Raw genomic sequence first — 19,737 nt, forward strand, 5'->3', positions numbered from 1 at the left:
CACAAATTAAAATTCATTTAACTATATAGTTGTAAGCATTTTTTTTAGACAAAATTTCACCATTCTTAAAGTAGGAGTATTCAAAAATACTTCTTTAGATAAGCTAAGAGTAAGTAAAGATGGCCCAATTATCCTGGTTAGGGAGAGATCACATAATAATCAGTCTATATTCAAAATCCAGAGAAACCCACAAACTCTGCCAATAAAAATAAAGGGGCAAAAACTAAGACTGGCCAAAACTGGCAATCAGTTGCACAGGGAGGCAGTGGATCACTCCTCACTTCACTGCTAAAAGCCATTGCACTGGGGACTGACGTTAAGTCCTTTCTACACTTTAGGAACCTGGATGCCAGCCATTACAGGGCCCGATTTCTGTGAACCAAGTTCTGTGGAATTTGCCTGAACACTGGGGTCCACTCAGCACTTAGGTCAATGTGATAGGAATTACCTCCGGTTTCAAGACAAGCTTCCTGGCCTGAGGATATAATTTGTACCTTCTTCCTTAGCTTCAGAGGCAAATGCCCTGTGGTCAAACAGATCCAGAATGGTCGCAGGGATAACTTGACTTTTACAAGATGCCACGTAAGACTTTTGACAATTCAAGGTAAGTCTTGAAGCCTGCTCACTTTGACCCAAATTTTCTAAACCCATGACATGCAGGGGATCCACTGCGGCTGGATGAAGGTTCCATGGACAGAGGTGTCACTGAAGGGATGACTGAGGACCAGAGAATGGCCCTGGGAGACTTGTGAGTGTATTCAGCAAATTTCTGGGCCACACAGCCTCCTCAGAAAGACCTCAAAGATGAACTTTATCCAGTTGTATGGATAACAGATATACGGTTTAACAGTTTCCTGAAATCATCATAGAACTCAAGATGGTCCTAATAAACTAGATACTGGGAAACTCTAACTTGGGGTGGGGGTGGAGATAGGGTAAGAGTACGTGGATACTTCAGAGGGTTGCATTCACTGTGACTATATTATCATCACGTCCTACTAGAATCTTTTTGGACTTCTAAACCAGTTTTAATCAGGAGAGACTGTACTCTCTCCCACGACTAGCTGAAAGAAGGCTTAACCCTTCAGGGGCCGCCCCCAGACATTCCGCTCCCCCAAACATCTGTTCCCTCCTGCCCAGAGAGCCTTGGGCAGTGACCAGCAGCCAGGAGCAGCCGGGCGGCTTTGCGAGGATGGGGGGGCGTGCCTCCACCCTTCCATCGCCTTGTTTTAAAATGCTGGTCGCGACCTAATAAACTTGATATCCGTCACAGTAACAGGTTGTGACTTGCAGTTTGAAAAACAAAGCTGTATTTCACTGAAAATTTTTTGAAGCAACAGAACTCTTGCAGTCATCATGTGTAGTTTAATCTTAAACTACAAATGAAGAGACCGGAACCCAAACGGCCAAGAGCTCAGCTGCTAAACCCTAAAACTGCGCTTCCGGAAGCAGGTTCCCAGTGGCCCCGCCCCCCGGGGGAAACCAGCGTGACCGGGGCGTAGCCTCTTTCCCGCTCTACCCTCCTACCCTCCTAACCTCCTCCTCGTCCGCCCCGTTCGCGGCGTAGCGACGGCAGGGGGCGCTGCGGCATGCACCAGCGCCCTGGGGACCAGCGAGATGCCCCGCCCCTTCGTGAGCTCATCGCCGCGCGTAGCGGTCGCGCAGAGACTGGCGTCAGACGAGCCGTGGGGCAGTGCAGCCGGGCAGTGAAGCGGTGAGTTGGTCCGCGCAGCCGATGGGGATGGCAGCCGCTAACCGCCCGGGCTGGAGGGCGGGTGAGCGAGGGTGGGCCCGAGGCTGCCTCTAAGAGGGTGTGCTCAGGAATGCTCTAGGCTGCGGGACGCGAGGGTAGTGGCTTCCATGACTCCATTTATCCTGGCTGCCTCTCGACGTGCGGGGCCTAAGGGGAGAGGGTAGGTTGCCTCATCTTGCATCCTGAGGGTGTTCTGTGCAGCCTCGAGATTAGGGCTGCTTTCTCTGCAGTAAAGGTCTCAGTGTCCATAGACGGAACGACTGTCTTAACCGAAGTTTTCCAGTGGTGGGCCACGCTGTCTTCTTAGGTAGCGAGCTGGTCAGGTACAAGCACAGGCTGAGTTATCTTTACTTCAAGTACCATGTAGTGTTATAGGTTACTGACCTGCCTGAGTACTTTAATAGGGACATGTGTAAAGGTCTTTAGAAACACTGAGGAGGGAGCAATGAATTCTGCCTAGGAAGTGGGAGGAAAGTTCTCTAAAGAGAGAAGGTAGCAAGAGAGGGCTTTGGGGTCCTCTTAGCTCTTAAATTATTAGAGGATAAGAAACTGATGTAAGAGGTAGTGTATCTTGGTGGCCTATACTATAGCTTGTATCCACCTTCTACTGTCAGACTAACCTTAGGAAGCTTCATTAACCTCTCTTGAGTCTCACTTTCCTTATCAGGAAGGTAGAGGTGATAATAAGAATATCTACTAAGTGGGGTGAGAGGGTTCAGTGAGCTAACCTATGTGTAGAACGTAAAACAGAGCCTGACTCATGGTACATCCTCAAACGTGCATTCGTTGATAGAAGCACACCTCTGTCTTGAGGAGGCTGGCTTCATGGAGTTGGCTTCCTGCAAACCTTCCTACCCTTTTGTTTCTCTCTGTTGCAGGGATGTGAGGCAGGTTTTGGAAGGGGAGAGGGCAGGCCTCTGCTTCACTGGGCAGAGGGCTGGTGCCCAAGCAGAGTTGTAATACTGTTCATTTCAGCAAAACTGGCTTGAGCTCCTGCCTGTCTTTCCTACCCTGGCCAAGATCCTGTTCTTGGGTCACAAATTAAGCACTACCAACTTGATTGAGATCTTCACAGGCAAAGATTATTTACAAATCGTTTGTTTGTTTTTTCTGTTATCCTTGGAAAACCTTCACGGTAGCCTTTTTGGGTTTACAAATTTAAAGCAAGTAACCTGAACCTGGATGCCTTAGCTGTATGGTCTCCTCTGTCGATGGATAGAATTGAGGGGGCCATGAACTTGGATGAGAAGAAAAATTGCAGCCTTATGTTCTCTAACCTCTAACTGAAATTTAGCGTTTCTTTCAATTATGAATGTTGTCAACAAACCACAGTATTGACAGGTTGACTTTGTCACCAATAGAAATTACAGATATTTTCATATCTTAGCATACTGTGTAAGCTCATGACAACTTTGAAATTACGGTAGTTATTAGACTTGCTGCTAGATCTTGTTATGTAATGTGTAAACTAAGAATCACATATGTTATGCTATCACAAATTTAATTTTTGTATTTGGTAAAATTTTATTTCGGTACACAGTTGATCTTTATTCTCAGCTTCTGTATTTGCAAATTCATCTACATGCTAAAATTTATTTGTAGGCCCCAAGTCAGTACTTGCAGTGCTTTTGCGGTGTTTCTTGGACATGTGTGAGGTGGTGAAAATTTTGAGTCAACTGACACACATTCTCAGCTGCAGCTGAACAAGGAAACATTCTGCCTTCTTGCTTCAGTTCTCATGCTATAAACAAGTGTCTTGTTTTCAGTCTGTTAGTGCCATGATTTTTGGATTTTTGTGCTTTTATTGGTGATTTCAGTGTTTAAAATGGCCCCCCCAAGCACAGTGCTAAAGTACTCTTAGTGCTCCTAAGTGCAGGAAGACTGTGATGTGCCTTATGGAGAAAACACACGTGTAGATAAACTTCATGTAGGCAAGCATTTTGGTGCTGTTAGCCGTAAGTTCAATATTAATGAATTACCAACGTAAAATAAGGTGTCTTTATTATTTTAATAGACCTTTATTGGAGTATAATTGCTTCACAATACTGTGTTAGTTTCTGTTGTACACCAAAGTGAATCAGCCATATGCGTACATGTGTCCCCATATCCCCTCCCTCCTGAGCCTCCCTCCCACCCTCCCTATCCCACCCCTCTAGGTCATCGCAAAGCGCTGAGCTGATCTCCCTGTGCTATGCTGCTGCTTCCCACTAGCTATTTTACATTCAGTAGTGTATATATTTCGATGCTACTCTCACTTCGCCCCAGCTTCCCCCTCCCACCCCGTGTCCTCAAGTCCATTCTCTATGTCTGCATCTTTATTCCTGCCCTGCAACTAGGTTCATCAGTACCTTTTTTTTTTCTTAGATTCCATATATATGTGTTAGCATATAGTATTTGTTTTTCTCTTTATGACTTACTTCATTCTGTATGACAGACTCTAGGTCCATCCACCTCACTACAAATAACTCAGTTTCATTTCTTTTTATGGCTGAGTAATATTCCATTGTATATATGTGCCACATCTTCTTTATCCATTCATCTGTCGATGGACACTTAGGTTGCTTCCATGTCCTGGCTATTGTAAATAGTGCTGCAGTGAACATTGTGGTACATGTCTCTTTTTGAATTATGGTTTTCTCAGGGTATATGCCCAGCAGTGGGATTGCTGGGTCATATGGTAGTTCTGTTTTTAGTTTTTTAAGGAACCTCCATACTGTTTTCCATAATGGTGGTGTCAGTTTACATTCCCACCAACAGTGCAGGAGGGTTCCCTTTTCACCACACCCTTTCCAGCAGTTATTGTTTCTAGATGTTTTGATAATAGCTATTCTGACCATCGTGAAGGTGATACCTCATTGTAGTTATGAGAAACATGCATAAAACAAAGTTACGTATTGTTCGGTTACCAAAAATATTATCAGAGTCTTGCAGGAACCTAATGCAGTGTCTCCCTTAGGAGCAATGGATCAGTCAGTGTTCACTAATTCGGTGTTCAGTGATGTTATAGAACATAACTGCCTGGAATAACAAGAATGGGCCATACTTGGTTTCCTTTCTAATCCTATGTATTTTATTTTATGTATTTAAAAACATCCTGAGAAGGGGTTTATAGGCTTTACAAGGCTGCTAGAGGGTCTATAGCACACACAAAAAAGATTGAGAACTCTTATTATAGCCTGAGAAATTAAATCTATTCCTATGGTTAAGTTTGTGTTTAGCTGAGCTAAGTCCTTAAAGACTTCAGCACCTTTTGGGAGACATGTGTCTCCCTCTAGCTCATGTCCTCATTTACATGCCTGCTGGCTCTTATAGGCATTTTTGGCTGAGATCCCCACATGAACTCTAAGAACTTTGCTCCCCCATATTTGCTTGTTGAGTTTTGAATAAATAAAATTTTAAATTAAAAGGTCCTGTGGTTTTTATCTCTCTGAAGAGCAGCAAAGGAGGGAGACTGGTCCCTCTCTGTAGTCAACTTGAGGAGAAGAAAACATGAGAGGTGATAGATATTAGTTGAGAAAGAAGTCCGTGCCACCTGGTAGGGCTTGTGAAGGGGGCCCCTGGGACTGATCCACAGAAGAGTGTCCGGGCAACTCTGCCAAAGAGTTGCCTTATTTTCTTGATCAAGGGGAACCTTCTATAGCCCCCTCTGTCCTGATGACACCCCCTTACTGAAACCCTGGTATTGTTTCCACAGAGCTGTCTGGCCTTTAGCCCTTCATCCTTGGTTAAGGAAATGACCAACCAGGTAAGGCCTATGGAGAGAAAGAATATCAGTGGGTCTCTTTGGGAGGTTCGAGCCCAGTACGTTGTCTGGGTGTGTAGTCAGAAAACTAGCATCTGATTCCTGCTCTTCTGAAGAGTAGGGTGACCCTGGGCATCTAGTCACCAGAGGGGTAGGTGGCACTAGTAAAATGCACAACGCTAAGAGGAGGATTATTTTATCTAAGTCTATGCCACAGTTTACAAAGGGATTGAGGAAGCTTAAAAGAATTTGTACACAAAAACGAGAAAGAAACAAAGATCAGAAAAGGAGAAACATATCTTTGTAATAAAATTAGGGACAGAGTTAACAGGTTATGCAGACTGTGTGGTTTTATACAGCTGCAAACTGGACTCTGAGCTTCCTGGTGATCAGAGCAGGAAAAAACACATAATTTATTACTCTCCTTTTTGGGTTGGTAATAGTGGTTAGGGAGAAGAGACTATAGTTTGTCTAAAATTAAAGAACTAATTTTTTTCTGGTATGACTCTACAAACCTTGCATGAGCAGGAATCAAGGAGCTCCTAAGAGATCAGGCAGGGGAAGTAGCTAACACTGTGGTGACTATATCTACCGGGGGGCAGGGCGGTGAGTTGGGTGCCAGGCGGTGTTTTAGGGAAGGGATGGGACACATCTGAAATCTGACCATTGGTTTAATGTGTCTTCTGTTCTTTTTTAGTACAGTATTCTCTTCAAACAAGAGCAAGGTAAGCAGCTAGCCTGTTCAAGCAAATTTACCTATGAAAAACTGTTGTCCCTGGCGTAAGGTTTTTGTCATGCTGACCAGACATGCAGTTTCCAGCTGTACTCTGCAGAAACATTGGCAGAAGCAGCTGAAAACAAGTACACTTAAAAACAACAGCAACAACAAAAACCAAGCCACTAACTTAAAAGAAAAAGCAGGAGTCAAATGACAGACAGGAGAACTCCAGGCTGAGGAAAGGTTTCCCACCTGAGGAACTCTGAGCTTCCCAGCTATCAAAGTGAAAGAAGGAAATGCTTTGAGTCTCAGAAACCTGTTAGTGCCACAGCTCATCTGGGGAGGTAAACTTGAGCCTGGCCCTGAACTCAGAAGTTCTCTTGGGGGTTTTTAGTCGGGCTCCTTCATTTACAACAAGTGCAGGGACTCTCACAGAGGACCTTTGACCCTCAATGAAAGTGAAGGATATAGTAACAGCGAGGTAAATTTCTGTCAAGACTACTGAGTGTGGGAGGTGGGCTGGGGGCTGTGCGGCGGAGGCAGTGGTGGGAATGGGAGCAGGAGGCAGGTCAGAGTTCAGTCTGGAAAGGTAATTGGCCAGTGATAGCGGACTTCATACCTGAAAAGGAGTATGTGCCTGGACTATTCATGTGTATCCCATTTCTCCACCACAGCCTGGATGAGTTAGGTAAAGCCTGGAGGAATTTGTGGAATGCGTAATAAAAGCTCTTCCACTTTAAGTAGGTGACACTTAGGTAGTCTAAAGTTTAAGCCAAAAGCATTCTTTCAGGTTAGCTAGCATAGGTAACTAGTAGCTAGTCAGGCATGCCAGTCAGCTACCTTGTATGCAGCGAATGCCATCCGGCTGGCAAGCTAGCAGGCTTGGGTCGGGTGGGGATTGTAACGGAAGCCATGTATGTAACTCACAGCTGTTTAAGTTGAATGCCCTTGTATTCATATCTTGGAAAGGTGTTCCTGGAGAAATGCTGCCAGGTATGAAGAAAGCCACCTTGTGCACTTGTCACATTTATATTCCTGCACCAGGTCTGCAGACCCACCGGCATGGCCTGCCAGATACGCAACTTAAAGACTTAGAATTTAAAGTGGACGTTAGTTAATAGAGAGGTTGGGTTTGAATCCCAGTTCTGCCTCTTCTTAGCTTTTGACTTCTGGTGAGCTACTAGGCTTCTCTAAGCCTCTGATTCCTTATCTGTAAAATGAAAATACTATTCACAGTACCTATTTCATAGGGTTGTTGTGGCTGAGGTAATACTTATAAAAGGATTAAAGTAATAACTGGCCCATTAAACATAATAGACATTGTGGCAAAAGGCAACTCATGCGTGGAAGCTGCTTTAGTTCTTTATTTTCAGACCTGTACTGTTTACAGTTGACCTGCCTACTGGTTTCCAAGGATCTCTAAGAAATAACTCTTAATCAACTTTAGATCTCTTTTTGGGGTGGGTTTCACTTTAGCTAAGTGAGAGCCATTCCAAACTAATGCATGTTGGACAGCATGCTAAAGTAGAAAGGACATTGGATTACTCTGGTACTGCTGCCCCACCTGGTAACCTGTGATTAGGGGCAAGTAGCTTCTTCAGAACCTCCAGTTTTCATATCTGCCTCCACACTTATAATAAAAGCTGTATGAGAAAGCAGTTTGCAAAACAATAAAATGATACAGGTAGATATTACCTCAGAATTGTTGTAACAGTATTTCAGCTTCCTCTTAGCACATTCAGTTTAGAAGTTGCATGAAGACTTTTAAAATGAAGCGCTTTCCATTCTAGCCCATGATGATGCCATTTGGTCAGTTGCCTGGGGGACAAACAAGAAAGAAAACTCTGAGGCAGTGGTCACAGGATCCCTGGATGACCTGGTGAAGGTCTGGAAATGGTGAGTGCCCTCCCCTCTAACATGCAGCCTTGGAAATTGGGGTTTTTACTTCTGGGCTCCCAAATTGCAATCAGAGAAGTATTAACTGTTTTCTGAGCAAGAAAGCAATAGTAGTATGGTGGTATACAAAGGCAGATTCTTTTTCTCTCACTCGTTTTCCTGTTATTCGCTGTTCAGGCCCTATAGTTTAAGGAAAAAAAAAAAATCTCATGGCTAAAAGTTGGCTGCATTTGGTGTTCTGTGGCTCTTGATTTCCTCTCTGATTCTGCTTTTCACAGACCATTGGTAATGCATACTTACAGGGGCCCAGAATTTCAGATGCCAGGTACAATGTGTTGTGTGTGAAGAAATCCATTTCTCTGTCCCCCATTGAAGGCGTGATGAGAAGCTGGACCTACAGTGGAGTCTGGAGGGCCATCAGCTGGGTGTGGTGTCTGTGGACATCAGCCACACCCTGCCCATTGCTGCGTCCAGTTCTCTTGATGCTCATATTCGTCTCTGGGACTTGGAAAACGGCAAACAGATAAAGTCTATAGATGCAGGACCTGGTAAGAGTTTTACTCTTAGAGAAGATACTAGAGGTTTACAATCCCTTTTTGAAACCTTTAGGGATAGATGTATTTTACAGTTCAGAATTTTTTGGATTTGAGACTGGTAATATGGGTGCATGAACTGTATGTCATGTAATACCTTCAGTGGGGCTGGGGGCAGCACTCTAATCAAATACTGATACCTCAGCGACTAAACATGAGTATTTACACTAAGAGAGGTACATACAGGCTATAAATAGCCTTACATCAGTTCAGGTCAGGTTTTATTACCAAATGAATTTTGGTACTAAAATTATTTTTTTAAACTTACAGTTTTCATCGCCTTTGGGTTTCAGAATTGCTGATTTGGGATTGTGGACTTGTGTTTAAATGGTCCAGAGGTCCTCTGTTTGCTATATTCTGAATTGATACATTCACTGCCTTATAGAGGTCTAGAACATAAAGCACTGTGTCCTCATAGATCTGTATCGTAATCTCTACTAATTATGATTAAAGTGCCTGTTTCTAGTATATGACAGATATATGAAACTTCTAAAGAAACAAATCCATTGTTTGTTTGTTTTTTTAAGTTCTATAGGACAGCATAATCTTGTCCATTAGCCTTGATAAATATCTGAGGTAATAGAAGTTAATGATTTCAGTAGGTTGGATTAATGTGGAACAAGCAACATGACATTTCAGGATTCCTTGTAGCCTTATATTTACTTGTAAATGACCGCATAGCATTCATGAGCAGAGCCTGTTCTACCAGAATAGGTGATGACTGCTAGAGAGTACAGAGAGTCTGGTCCCTCTCTGGCACACCCCTCTGTGGGTTGACTACAGAAGAGCTGCTCAGGGATTTCCTTAACTTAATTCCCTTGATTGGAGGCCCAGGTGGATTTGTCTCCCACTGGTTATGTTCAGTAGACCCTATAGGCTGTACTTATTCTGGAAAGAATGATGGTCCCAGGGTTTTAAGGACTCTGGGTTGTCTGGAAACTGAGTTCATTTCCCCTCAGTGGCAATGTTCCATGTCTCTGATTCTTAACTATTGCAGCTTTTTAAAGAATGCATATGTCCAATCCCTATTTTGGATCCACTGAATCACAGTTATTGGGGTGTGTGGGCTGGGATATGTATTTGCAAAAAGCTACCCAGACACTCTGACTCCCCAGATGATTGTTTTTGCATGTGTCCTTGCCCTGTTGACATCTCTTACAGAGGACTTGGGTCCCCAAACTAGCCCACAAAGTCTGTTAAGACTCTGCTTTATAGCTGAGAGGAGGAAGAGGCAGATCTGTTGCTGCCCTTTCATCTTGGACACCTAAGCCCTCCCATGACGCCAAGGTCACTGCGTGGTTTTGTGGGCCCCCCCCCACCCCCCCCCGCCCCGGGCACACCACAGCTGAAGAAATGATTACTGGATTGGTTCCAAGGAAAAGGATGGTGTCTGTATCCAACTTGCCTTCCCTGACAAATAGTACCTTAAACTACATACTGGTTCCATGCGTGGCAAATGATCATTGAAAGATTACTGTTAGGAAAGAAAAAAGATACTGAGACGAGTAGAGGGTTGGGTTTATTTTCTTTTTGGATAGGAATATTCCTAAAACTATACCAGACCATTAAACAACAGTTATTTGGGTGAGTAATAAAAGCAAGCATTGCTATTGACAACTAAGGAGCAGCTGAATTGAATTCATCTGGAGGTAAAACTAGTAAGTCTAGGTCTAATGAATGTTGGGAAATGGACATTTACATTATACCTATCTTGAAAATATGCCTGGAGAATGTGAAAGAAGGAACAGAAGAAGGAGAAAAAGACAAGAAAGAAAATCTCAGATCCTGAAGAAGAAAGTGAGGAAGTAGAAGAAAGGGAAGATGAAGGGGAAGATCCTCCATTGGGCACCTCACCCATCCTGTAGCTCCAGCAAACTGACATTGAAGAAGAACAAAGGCGGAAGCAGGGGCCTCTCAACAGCAGATGGTTCAAGATGTCCCAGTGTAAAGAAAAGTTACTCTTTTGCTGATGAGGTGGAACTTAGTGATTTATTATGCAAATGTTAAAATAAATTTTAGAGTGCACATTTTAATTGAGGAATAAAAATTCCTTCAATTTCAAGTATAAGGATATTTGCCACTAAAAGTTCTATATTATCAAACAGTTAATAGGCAAATGTAAAAATAATTGAAAAGTGATTTTATTAAACTTCAAGGAATAAAAATCAGATTTTCTAGTAACTATTATTCCTGTAAACAGCTAATTATAATAGGAATAAGAAAACAATCCTGTTAGAATAATGTTTTACTCATTTAGGAGTAAAGATAGATATTAAAAAGCAGTTATTTGAGAGATTGATTAGAAAAGCTTTTTCAGATCTTCTTGGTTAATTGAGCACTTTTGAAGTTAACTTCCTTTTTAAAACAAATATTTCATAAGAAAAGTGATAGAGCTAAATTATTTATTATTACTTTGAATATGTGTGTTAAAATTTGTGAGACGGCTTCCCTGGTGGCACAGTGGTTGAGAGTCCGCCTGCCGATGCAGGGGACACGGGTTCGTGCCCCGGTCCGGGAGGATCCCACATGCCGCAGAGCGGCTGGGCCCGTGAGCCATGGCCGCTGAGCCTGCATGTCCGGAGCCTGTGCTCCGCAACGGGAGAGGCCACAGCAGTGAGAGGCCCGCATACCACAAAAAAAAAAAAAAAAAAATTTGTGAGAGATTTTTATTTTAAAACTCACCCTGGAAAATGGTGCTGACCCATCTGTGCTAGGAGCCCCTGTCTACCATGAGTTAAGCTCAGAGAGGCCTTCACTCTCCCCTGGGCTGAGAAGGGCATGACCTCTTTGAGCCCTGCCCCAGGAATAAGGAGAGTGACATGGGAAGGAGCCGTTCTCTCCTCTCCCTTTGATCTAACAAGCACTGTTTCTGGGCAGGCGCAGGAGGGGCAGGACTTAGGGTACATTCCCATATAAGAGTGGGTATGGGCAAAGGGACCTAGACTAGCACTGGACAACTAGATTATTCCTTGGCCTCTAGGCTCTGACCCCAGAAGCTCCCAAAGCTCTTTGGGGTTGCCTATGAAGAGGTTCCCATGTAGCTGAGAAAAGAAATGCTAAAATATTATCAGTGGTCCAGATGGAAATATAAAGCACATGTGTTTATCCAGGCTGCCCATGAGTCTGGAGACTTTTACACAGAAGCACTGTGATACACAAATAACATTTGAATAGAATGCTTGAAATTAGGCTGTGTGGTATAACTTAAAAACTAGCTGATTTTTTTTTAAACAAGCAGTACCTCTTCCCAGTCCTTATTCTCTGTTAATTTGTGGTAAATACTTTGTCATATTACAGTTTTATATGAGTATTTCTGGTACCTTTTCATTTACTTACAGTTTTATTGAGGTAGACTTTCACCTCTATAATTGCACTCTGAAATTAACCCATTGTAAGTATACAGTTTAACAAGTTTTAGTAAATTTCCTCAGTTGTGCAGCCACCACTCTAATTCGGTTTTAGAACACTTCCATGCCCCACAGAAGTTCCCTCATGCCCATTTATAGTTAATCTGTGCTCCCACCCTCAGCCTCAGGCAACCACTGATGGCTTTCTGTCCCTATAGTTTTGCCTTTTTGAAAAATTTCACAGAAGTGAAATCGTATTGTCTTACACATCTTCATTCTTTCTTTAGCATAATGTTTTTGAGGTTCATCCGTGTTGTAGCATGTATCAGTAGTTGGTTCCTTTTTATTGCTAAGCAGTGAGTATTCCATTATGGGATATTGCCCGTTTTGTTCATCCATTTACCAGTTGATGGACATTTCGATTCTCTCCAGTTTTTTAATATTCTGAGTAATGCTGCTATGAGCATTCAGGTACAAGTCTGTGCGTGGACATGTGTTTTCATTTCTGAGTGGAACTGCTGGGTATCATGGTAAGTGTTTTTACTTAAAGTGTCAAACCGTTTTTCAGAGTAGCTGTACCATTTTATTTTCCTACCAGTGTATGAGGATTTTGGTTTCTCCACATCCTTGCTAACACTTGGTATTGTCCTGTCTATCTACATTTTTAGTAAAAATTTAAGACGCCCTTAAACTAAATTGTTATAGAATTAATATCTTCACAACGTTTTTAAAATTAAAGTCACGTCTTTTCTCACTAGAGTTTTTTCCCTTCTTTTTTCTGTTCAGTGGATGCCTGGACTTTGGCCTTTTCTCCTGATTCCCAGTATCTGGCCACAGGAACTCATGTGGGGAAAGTGAACATTTTTGGTGTGGAAAGTGGGAAAAAGGAATATTCTTTGGACACAAGAGGAAAATTCATTCTTAGTATTGCATATGTAAGGAAACGTTGCTCATTTTTTCTCTCTGATTCTTTCAGTTTACTCTTCTAGCCCATTGTATTCCTTGGTAAGCGTTCTGCATTGCTCTTGTCAGGCAGCTACTGGCATGGTTTGCCAGTCAGCCGGTTAGACCTGCAGCCAGCAGATTGCTTGTGTTTGGTGGGGATGGCTTAACAATATGGAGCTTCAAATGATCTCACTATGTTCTCTGCGCAGAGTCCTGATGGGAAGTATCTGGCCAGTGGAGCCATAGACGGAATCATCAATATTTTTGATATTGCAACCGGGAAACTTCTGCACACGCTGGAAGGTGTGGTTCATCGTTTATTTTGTGCAAACTGGGTTATCAGATCACAAAGGAAGACGTATTCTTTCATTAAAATGCTGCTAAATGGCAAATGAGCATTAGATTTGCAAAACATCAATCTCAGTTGGAGATCTCAAATGCCTCTAAGGTTCAGTTTTGTCACTAGTTATAACCTAGACATGTTAGCTCTTGTACCAGTGTTAAATGCTTTTTTTTGGTGAACAGGCCTTTTTATTTATGTGTTAATATATCCTAGCTATATGAGTGTCTTATTTCTGTCATGTTTGGCTCTCAAGAACTTTGTGATTAGAAAATAACTGCTTTTTGTCAGTAATTTGAAGGTAGATGAAAGTGCTGTGCCTACCCTTTGCACCGATGACCTCTGGGCAGGAGAACTGGGTACTAGAACAGGGGAAGGGTTGGAGGGCGACTTCTACTCTGTATTCTTTTGTACTATTCTGAATTCTAACCAAGAGAATATATTACCTCTTCAGTGTATCCTTTACCCTACAACAAAGGATTTGGTAGGGAAATAGCATCCTATTTGTTCAACCTTGCAAATCAGAAACGATGCATATTTCCATGTTTGGCCATATCTGTGGCAGAGGAGTTTCTTCTAAGCAATGTGTGCTGAGGTCCAGTTGGTCAAGGAAGGGATCTGAGGAGAAATGGCTCCAGCAGGAGGGGCCTGGGTTATGTGCATGTTTCTAGAGCATTAGAAGGAAGAGTCCAGTCAGTACCCTCTCTGACTGAAGCACCTGGGCAGTGCAACTCAGTGACTTACAGTCATTAAAAGTGACATAGTTAGTGGAAACTGTATTAGTTAACAAGCGTCTTTGTGAATTTCAGGCCACGCTATGCCCATTCGCTCCTTGACTTTTTCCCCGGATTCGCAGCTCCTTGTCACTGCTTCAGATGATGGCTACATCAAGATCTATGATGTGTAAGTTACCTGTTGGGATTCAAGGCTTCTCACTTAATACCAATGCCTGTTTTGCCTCTTATCATTAGGAGGAGCCCTAGCAAGTGTGCTGCTCCCTCTCTGGGTCTAGGAAAGACTTGTGTTCAGGTCCTGTCAGACTCTCAGTCTCCCCAGTTATTCCTCCCCTGTCAGCGTCCCTGCTTTGAGCTTAGAATGTTATGGAGGAAGACGTGCATGGGTTACCTACTAGGATCACATACTTGCTACTTTTTTTCAGGCATCCTGTCTGTTGTGATTTTAAATTCTTTTGGGTAGGTAAGTAGTGTTCAGTTGAGGAGATGGAGCCATGGGCTGTGGCTGGCTTGGAGTGATGGTAAACAATTAGAACATCCATTTTCTAGGGGTGTTCTAGAAGGTACTTCTCTGCCCTAGTTAGGGAACTGTCAGTTCATAAAGCCAGCTTGCAGCAGGTCTAGATGAGGGAGCTTTTTTGTTGTTGGTTTTTGACCACAGGTATAGAAGTGAGTTAATCTTCAGTTCACGGCTCTGTTTCATTGGAAGCCTGTGCAAGGGCCCTTTCTCTTGTTGTTTCCCCCTGTCTTTCTCAGTCCCCACTCCTTTTCACCCCTGAGGTCACCCCTATACGGTGTTTGATGTGTGTGTGATGCTTTGACTCAGTACTGCAATCAGTGTGCCTCTGGTTCCTGGCTTCCAAAGGTAGCATTCTAATCCACTGGGTGCATACGTTACACTTCTTCCCAACGACGGGTGCCACAACCATGATCATCCACGTGCATGTCCTTTTATGGGCCTGTGAGAGTTTTTCGGGAGTTTAAACTTGGGGGCTTTTGGAGGACGAAAAGTTGTCAAAGAGACATGGAATTAGAACTGAAGCTTCTGGAATTAGAGCTGAATGAGGGTGCTAGGGTCTGGGGGGAAGATGCCTCTCTCAAACTGTGCTTGCCTGTCAGTAGCAGAGCCAATATAAATAACAGCAATTCCTTAAGTATCCAGTTTTCTTTAATAAGGCCTTCAGTGCTACAATTCCATCATCCGCCCAACAACCGGTGAGGTAGCGCGGATCAGTGTCCCCATAATGCAGGCAACAAGCCCAAGCTGAGGCCACCTCTCCTCCTCGTACCTAACTGAGGTTTGCTCTACTCTTCTGGGTTCAGAGGTGAAACTGCTGGCCTCAGTCGGGTCTTAGGATTGTTTTCCAGCCATAAGTGATTTCATTTCACTTTTTTAAAAAGTGAAAATGACTGTAGTAATTAGACCTGTCTTGTTCTTGGTTAGCTTAAAAATGGTCTATCCAAGCCACATCTGTTGTAAAGAGTACATCTTGAAACATTCCTTAGACACAAGGCACTGGCCCTATGTGGAAAGGGTACTGGGTGGGCAGGGGTCAGAACCTGCAACTGCCCTGAGATGGCCTACTTGCCCCTGCTGGTTCTGTTTCCTCATCTTAGGAGTTGGCTTGCTGAGCCGTCTTCATTTTGAGCTTTTTAAGCTCTGCTTGTTCGGGATTTTATTTTTGGCTCTTGGTGACATTGACATATTTGGGGTTAATGCTGTTGAAAATTTCGTTTCTGCAGTGTGTGATGCTACTTCATTGAAAAGGGAATTTTTAAACTAATACCGTGGTGATTATAAGGATAGCAGATTTGGTCCAATTAAACGGGCAATTAAGAGTACACCTTCCATTTCAGTGATTGTATTCCAGAAGCTAACCTCTCCATTTTATTTGAAACTCCCATTTCAGACAGCACGCTAACTTGGCTGGCACTTTGAGTGGCCACGCATCCTGGGTGCTGAACGTTGCATTTTGTCCTGATGACACACACTTTGTTTCCAGGTACTTATGATTCTTATCAGTTTCTAAAATGTTAGGAAGATGAAGATGGTCATCTTGTATGAATTGCCTTAAAATTTGAAGACCCTTTTTTAATTCAGATAGCCTTTGTTTTCTGCAGTGTTTTTTAAATTGTGAAGTTAATTGTCCTTAGCTGGAACAAAAGTGGATTCTTTTGAACAGTTCAGCTCTTAGTTCTTCCTTATAAATCTAGGCTTCTACCTACAGTTACTTAAGGGATACCTGTGTTATAGTAGTAACTTCAGATATGAAAATCTGTTCTTAAAATGTTGTGCTTTGAGACCCCAATGTTGTTTAGGCCCAGGATGGCCAAGACAGTTGAAAAACAGGAGATGGATGGCTTAATAGCATTGCACAGAGGTTTACAGAAGCCTCTGAGAACCTTTATTTTGAAGCTTTCACGGGCCTCCCTCCCATCCGGATATAGGACTCTCATCCGAGACTCCTGATGAGAACATTTAATATGAGGGCCAGGCAGATGAGAAGTTCAGGGAAATAGCTGCTCTGTGAGAGGGGAAAGCCAACCAGTGATGCCAACATCCTTGGCCACCTTTTGGGGCCCTGGATGGCCACTTGTGTACCCAGGCACCAAGGGGGCCTCTAGGTAGGCTGAGTGAAGGAGTGTGGGATTTTTGATCAGGTTCTTTCCAACTTCAAACCAGTCTGAGAACTTTTCTGGTACTAATGTTCCCTTTTTTAAAATAGCTCATCTGACAAAAGTGTAAAAGTTTGGGATGTTGGAACGAGGACTTGTGTTCACACCTTCTTTGATCACCAGGATCAGGTATGGCATAATTAACGTTCAAATTCCTTTGGATTGCTAGCATTGTCTGACCACTGTGCCAAAACTCATTCCTTTTCCTAACCTTGCTGCTTGGGTTGTCAAGACCAGTCGACCCTTGGGGCTGAGCTACTCTGATTGCTTGGATGTCCATCCAGCCCGTGTTCCTGTGCGCACTCTGGGGTGCAGAGGCCCAGGACGTGCTGTCAGCCTAGCAACCTACAAGGCATGACATGTCCCTGTGTAGGCCAGAAAACGGGTACTAGCCAACAGCCTTTAAACGCCTTCTTTGAAACATGCTGCAGCTGGTGCCTGGGGCGTGCCTGGGCCCTTTTCTGGGTACAGCTGGGCCATGGCTGGCTCAAGAAGAACCTGCTTCCTCAGAAGCTTCCATTCCATTCCACAGCCATCACTTTTCTCTTTTGGAGTGGCCCAAAGAAGTGAAGTGATTTTTTTTTCTTTGAATATACTTGAAGCCAGAAATTCTTACAGGTTGTTTGAAGTTAGTGATATTACTAACTTTTGTTTCAGTCTTTAAATTAGGGAGAAGAGGCTTTGTTTTCATAGGAGTCTTATTTTTCCAAGATGAATGTGAAATGATAAAGGCATTCTAGTGCAGGGCTTCTCCGTCTTTAATGTGCACAGGAATCCCCTGGGGACCTGGTAACAATGCAGATGCTGACTCAGTGGGTCTGGCCTGGGCCTGAGTTTTTGTGTTTGTCACAAGCTCCAGGTGAGGCTAGCATTGCTGGTTCCAACCACTTTGAATAGCAAGGGTCTTGGGGAAGTAGTATAAAACATAAAATACCCGGGGCTTCCCTGGTGGGGCAGTGGTTGAGAGTCCGCCTGCCGATGCAGGGGACACGGGTTCGTGCCCCGGTCTGGGAAGATCCCCCATGCGGCGGAGCGGCTAGGCCCGTGAGCCATGGCCGCTGAGCCTGTGCGTCCAGAGCCTGTGCTCCGCAACGGGAGAGGCCACAACAGTGAGAGGCCCGCGTACCGCAAAAAAAAATAAATACATAAAATAAAATACCCATGGCAGTATAAAGTTGTCTTTTAAGATATTTTAAATGCTCTTATGGCAATCTCATAGAATCTCTTTGGAATGCAGCTTAAAGTTAACAGTTGTTCATGCTTTTTTACATTTAATCTTAAATTGTTGCCAACAAAGTTGAGGGGGTTTAATTTTGACATTCCACTACTGGATTTAAACATTTAACTCAGGGAGTAAGACCTGGCTGGCTGTGTTGCTTGGCAGGTGAAGGTCAGTGTGTGGTGCTTTCCTCAGAGGAAGACGTTTGGAGTGGAAATGAGGCCATCACCTGGCCCAATCACAGCACTGAAATCAGGGCTAGAACACCCAACTAAGGGGTAGGTAGGGTGACAGGCTGACCTGATAAAACTCCTGCCACATCAGTTGTCTGGGAAGGAGGTGTGATTCTGTTAATTCAGTACATAGCAAATGAAAGCAATGACGTGTGAGGCCAAGTTATCTAGCTCCTAGGGACAGGCAGGTTTCACAGGCCTCTAATAAGAGAGTGAGAAGTACTGACGGTGGTGGGGGCGAGCCCGAGGAGGTAGGTGAGGAGCACAGTTCGCAATGATCCCCGTAGGCAGCGATCTCAGGGTAGTTGGGCCTTTTCCTTCCTGGAAACACAAATGAGACCACATGCTGGTCCCTTGTGGGTTCCATCTTCACAGCATTAGGTCACTTCCTAGATTGTGAATCTTTGAAAGGTTTGTAGATATCTTGATTTGTGTTTAGAAATGAAATTTTCTTGAGTTGGGAGGTGAGTGGAATGATAATCAAACAGTAGTAATAGAAGATCCCTGGTTAGAGGAAAGGCAGAAAGCACGAGAACATCCTCATCTCAGTGTTTTTCTAGATTCAGTATAATGAGAATAGAGTAAGGATGTTCATTCATAAAGAATAAAGGTGTTAGTGGAATTTTTTTTTCTTTTTATTTACAGGTCTGGGGAGTAAAATACAATGGAAATGGCTCAAAGATTGTGTCTGTCGGAGATGATCAGGAAATTCACATCTACGATTGTCCAATTTAAACATCAATCTTCCAGGCTAATGCTGCAGAAAGAATGTATAGATTGATCATGACATTCCTTACCTTTCTAGCTTGTTTAAAAGAAATATAGCATTTATTGTAGCAAACACTTAAATTTTGTAGATACAGTATAAATCTTTTCATGTTTTATTGGAAATGCCATTCATACTGTAACATAAAGTGTTCTTAATGCAAACACCCATGTTCTTGAACACGCTTCGTTTTCATTTGCCCTGTTACTGGTAGAACAGCGAGAGGAATCAGCATCCTTATGTGAAACCGAGTGTCTGCCTCAGAAATGAATACATCCAGGCACTTACTGAACTTTCCAGTACAGAAATTCAGGCTCACTCTTCCAAGGAATGAGTCATGCAGAAGCTGTAAGAGAAAAGCTAATCTATTTCAGAATGGGATCCTGAAGGAAACAGGATACGTGACTGGGTGGGAACATTCTGTAGTCCTCTGGGCATTCTTCTATTTGATAGATTAAAAAATGTCCCGTCACACTCTTTTTCACCCTATTAGTTTTAGAGAAGCTGTAACTTGCTGGGTGGGTATTACTGCCTTAACAGTGTCTACAGGCTCAAACCTGTACTTACTCTGGTTGACCTCTTGCCTGGAGGTTCATGTACCTCAGTTTTCTCCTCAGCGGCCCACTTGAGACATGGTCTTCGTGTAATGGGAAAGGTGTAAGTAGCTAACCCTCCAAAGTTTGTTGCTTTTTACTGATCATAACTTCATATGATTCATGTCAGGTCCTGTGCTTTTCTTCCAAACTCCCCATAACCCTTAGAATCAAGCCCATGC

General features: G+C 43.3%; 1 protein-coding gene across 3 annotated transcripts; it reads left to right on the forward strand.

Annotated features, from left to right (window-relative positions):
* The first annotated feature begins 1,643 nt into the window (after positions 1-1,643).
* SKIC8 (SKI8 subunit of superkiller complex) lies at positions 1,644-19,126 on the forward strand. Of its 3 annotated transcripts, none has more exons than XM_065871559.1 (11): positions 1,644-1,711; positions 5,448-5,498; positions 6,193-6,220; positions 8,004-8,109; positions 8,485-8,657; positions 12,836-12,984; positions 13,204-13,297; positions 14,144-14,237; positions 15,979-16,071; positions 16,795-16,873; positions 18,842-19,126. In XM_065871559.1, exons 2-11 carry the CDS (start codon positions 5,487-5,489, stop codon positions 18,929-18,931), a joined length of 918 nt encoding a protein of 305 aa, XP_065727631.1. In that variant the 5' UTR covers positions 1,644-1,711; positions 5,448-5,486; the 3' UTR covers positions 18,932-19,126. The 3 variants fall into 3 exon arrangements, with proteins under 3 accessions (XP_065727631.1, XP_065727630.1, XP_065727632.1); XM_065871558.1 differs by having other exon boundaries at positions 1,683-1,714; XM_065871560.1 differs by lacking the exons at positions 1,644-1,711; positions 8,004-8,109; positions 8,485-8,657 and having other exon boundaries at positions 5,487-5,498; positions 18,842-18,931.
* Positions 19,127-19,737: the final 611 nt, after the last annotated feature.

The sequence above is a fragment of the Phocoena phocoena genome, chromosome 2 (assembly GCF_963924675.1).
Source record: "Phocoena phocoena chromosome 2, mPhoPho1.1, whole genome shotgun sequence".
Classification (NCBI taxonomy): Eukaryota; Metazoa; Chordata; class Mammalia; order Artiodactyla; family Phocoenidae; genus Phocoena; species Phocoena phocoena.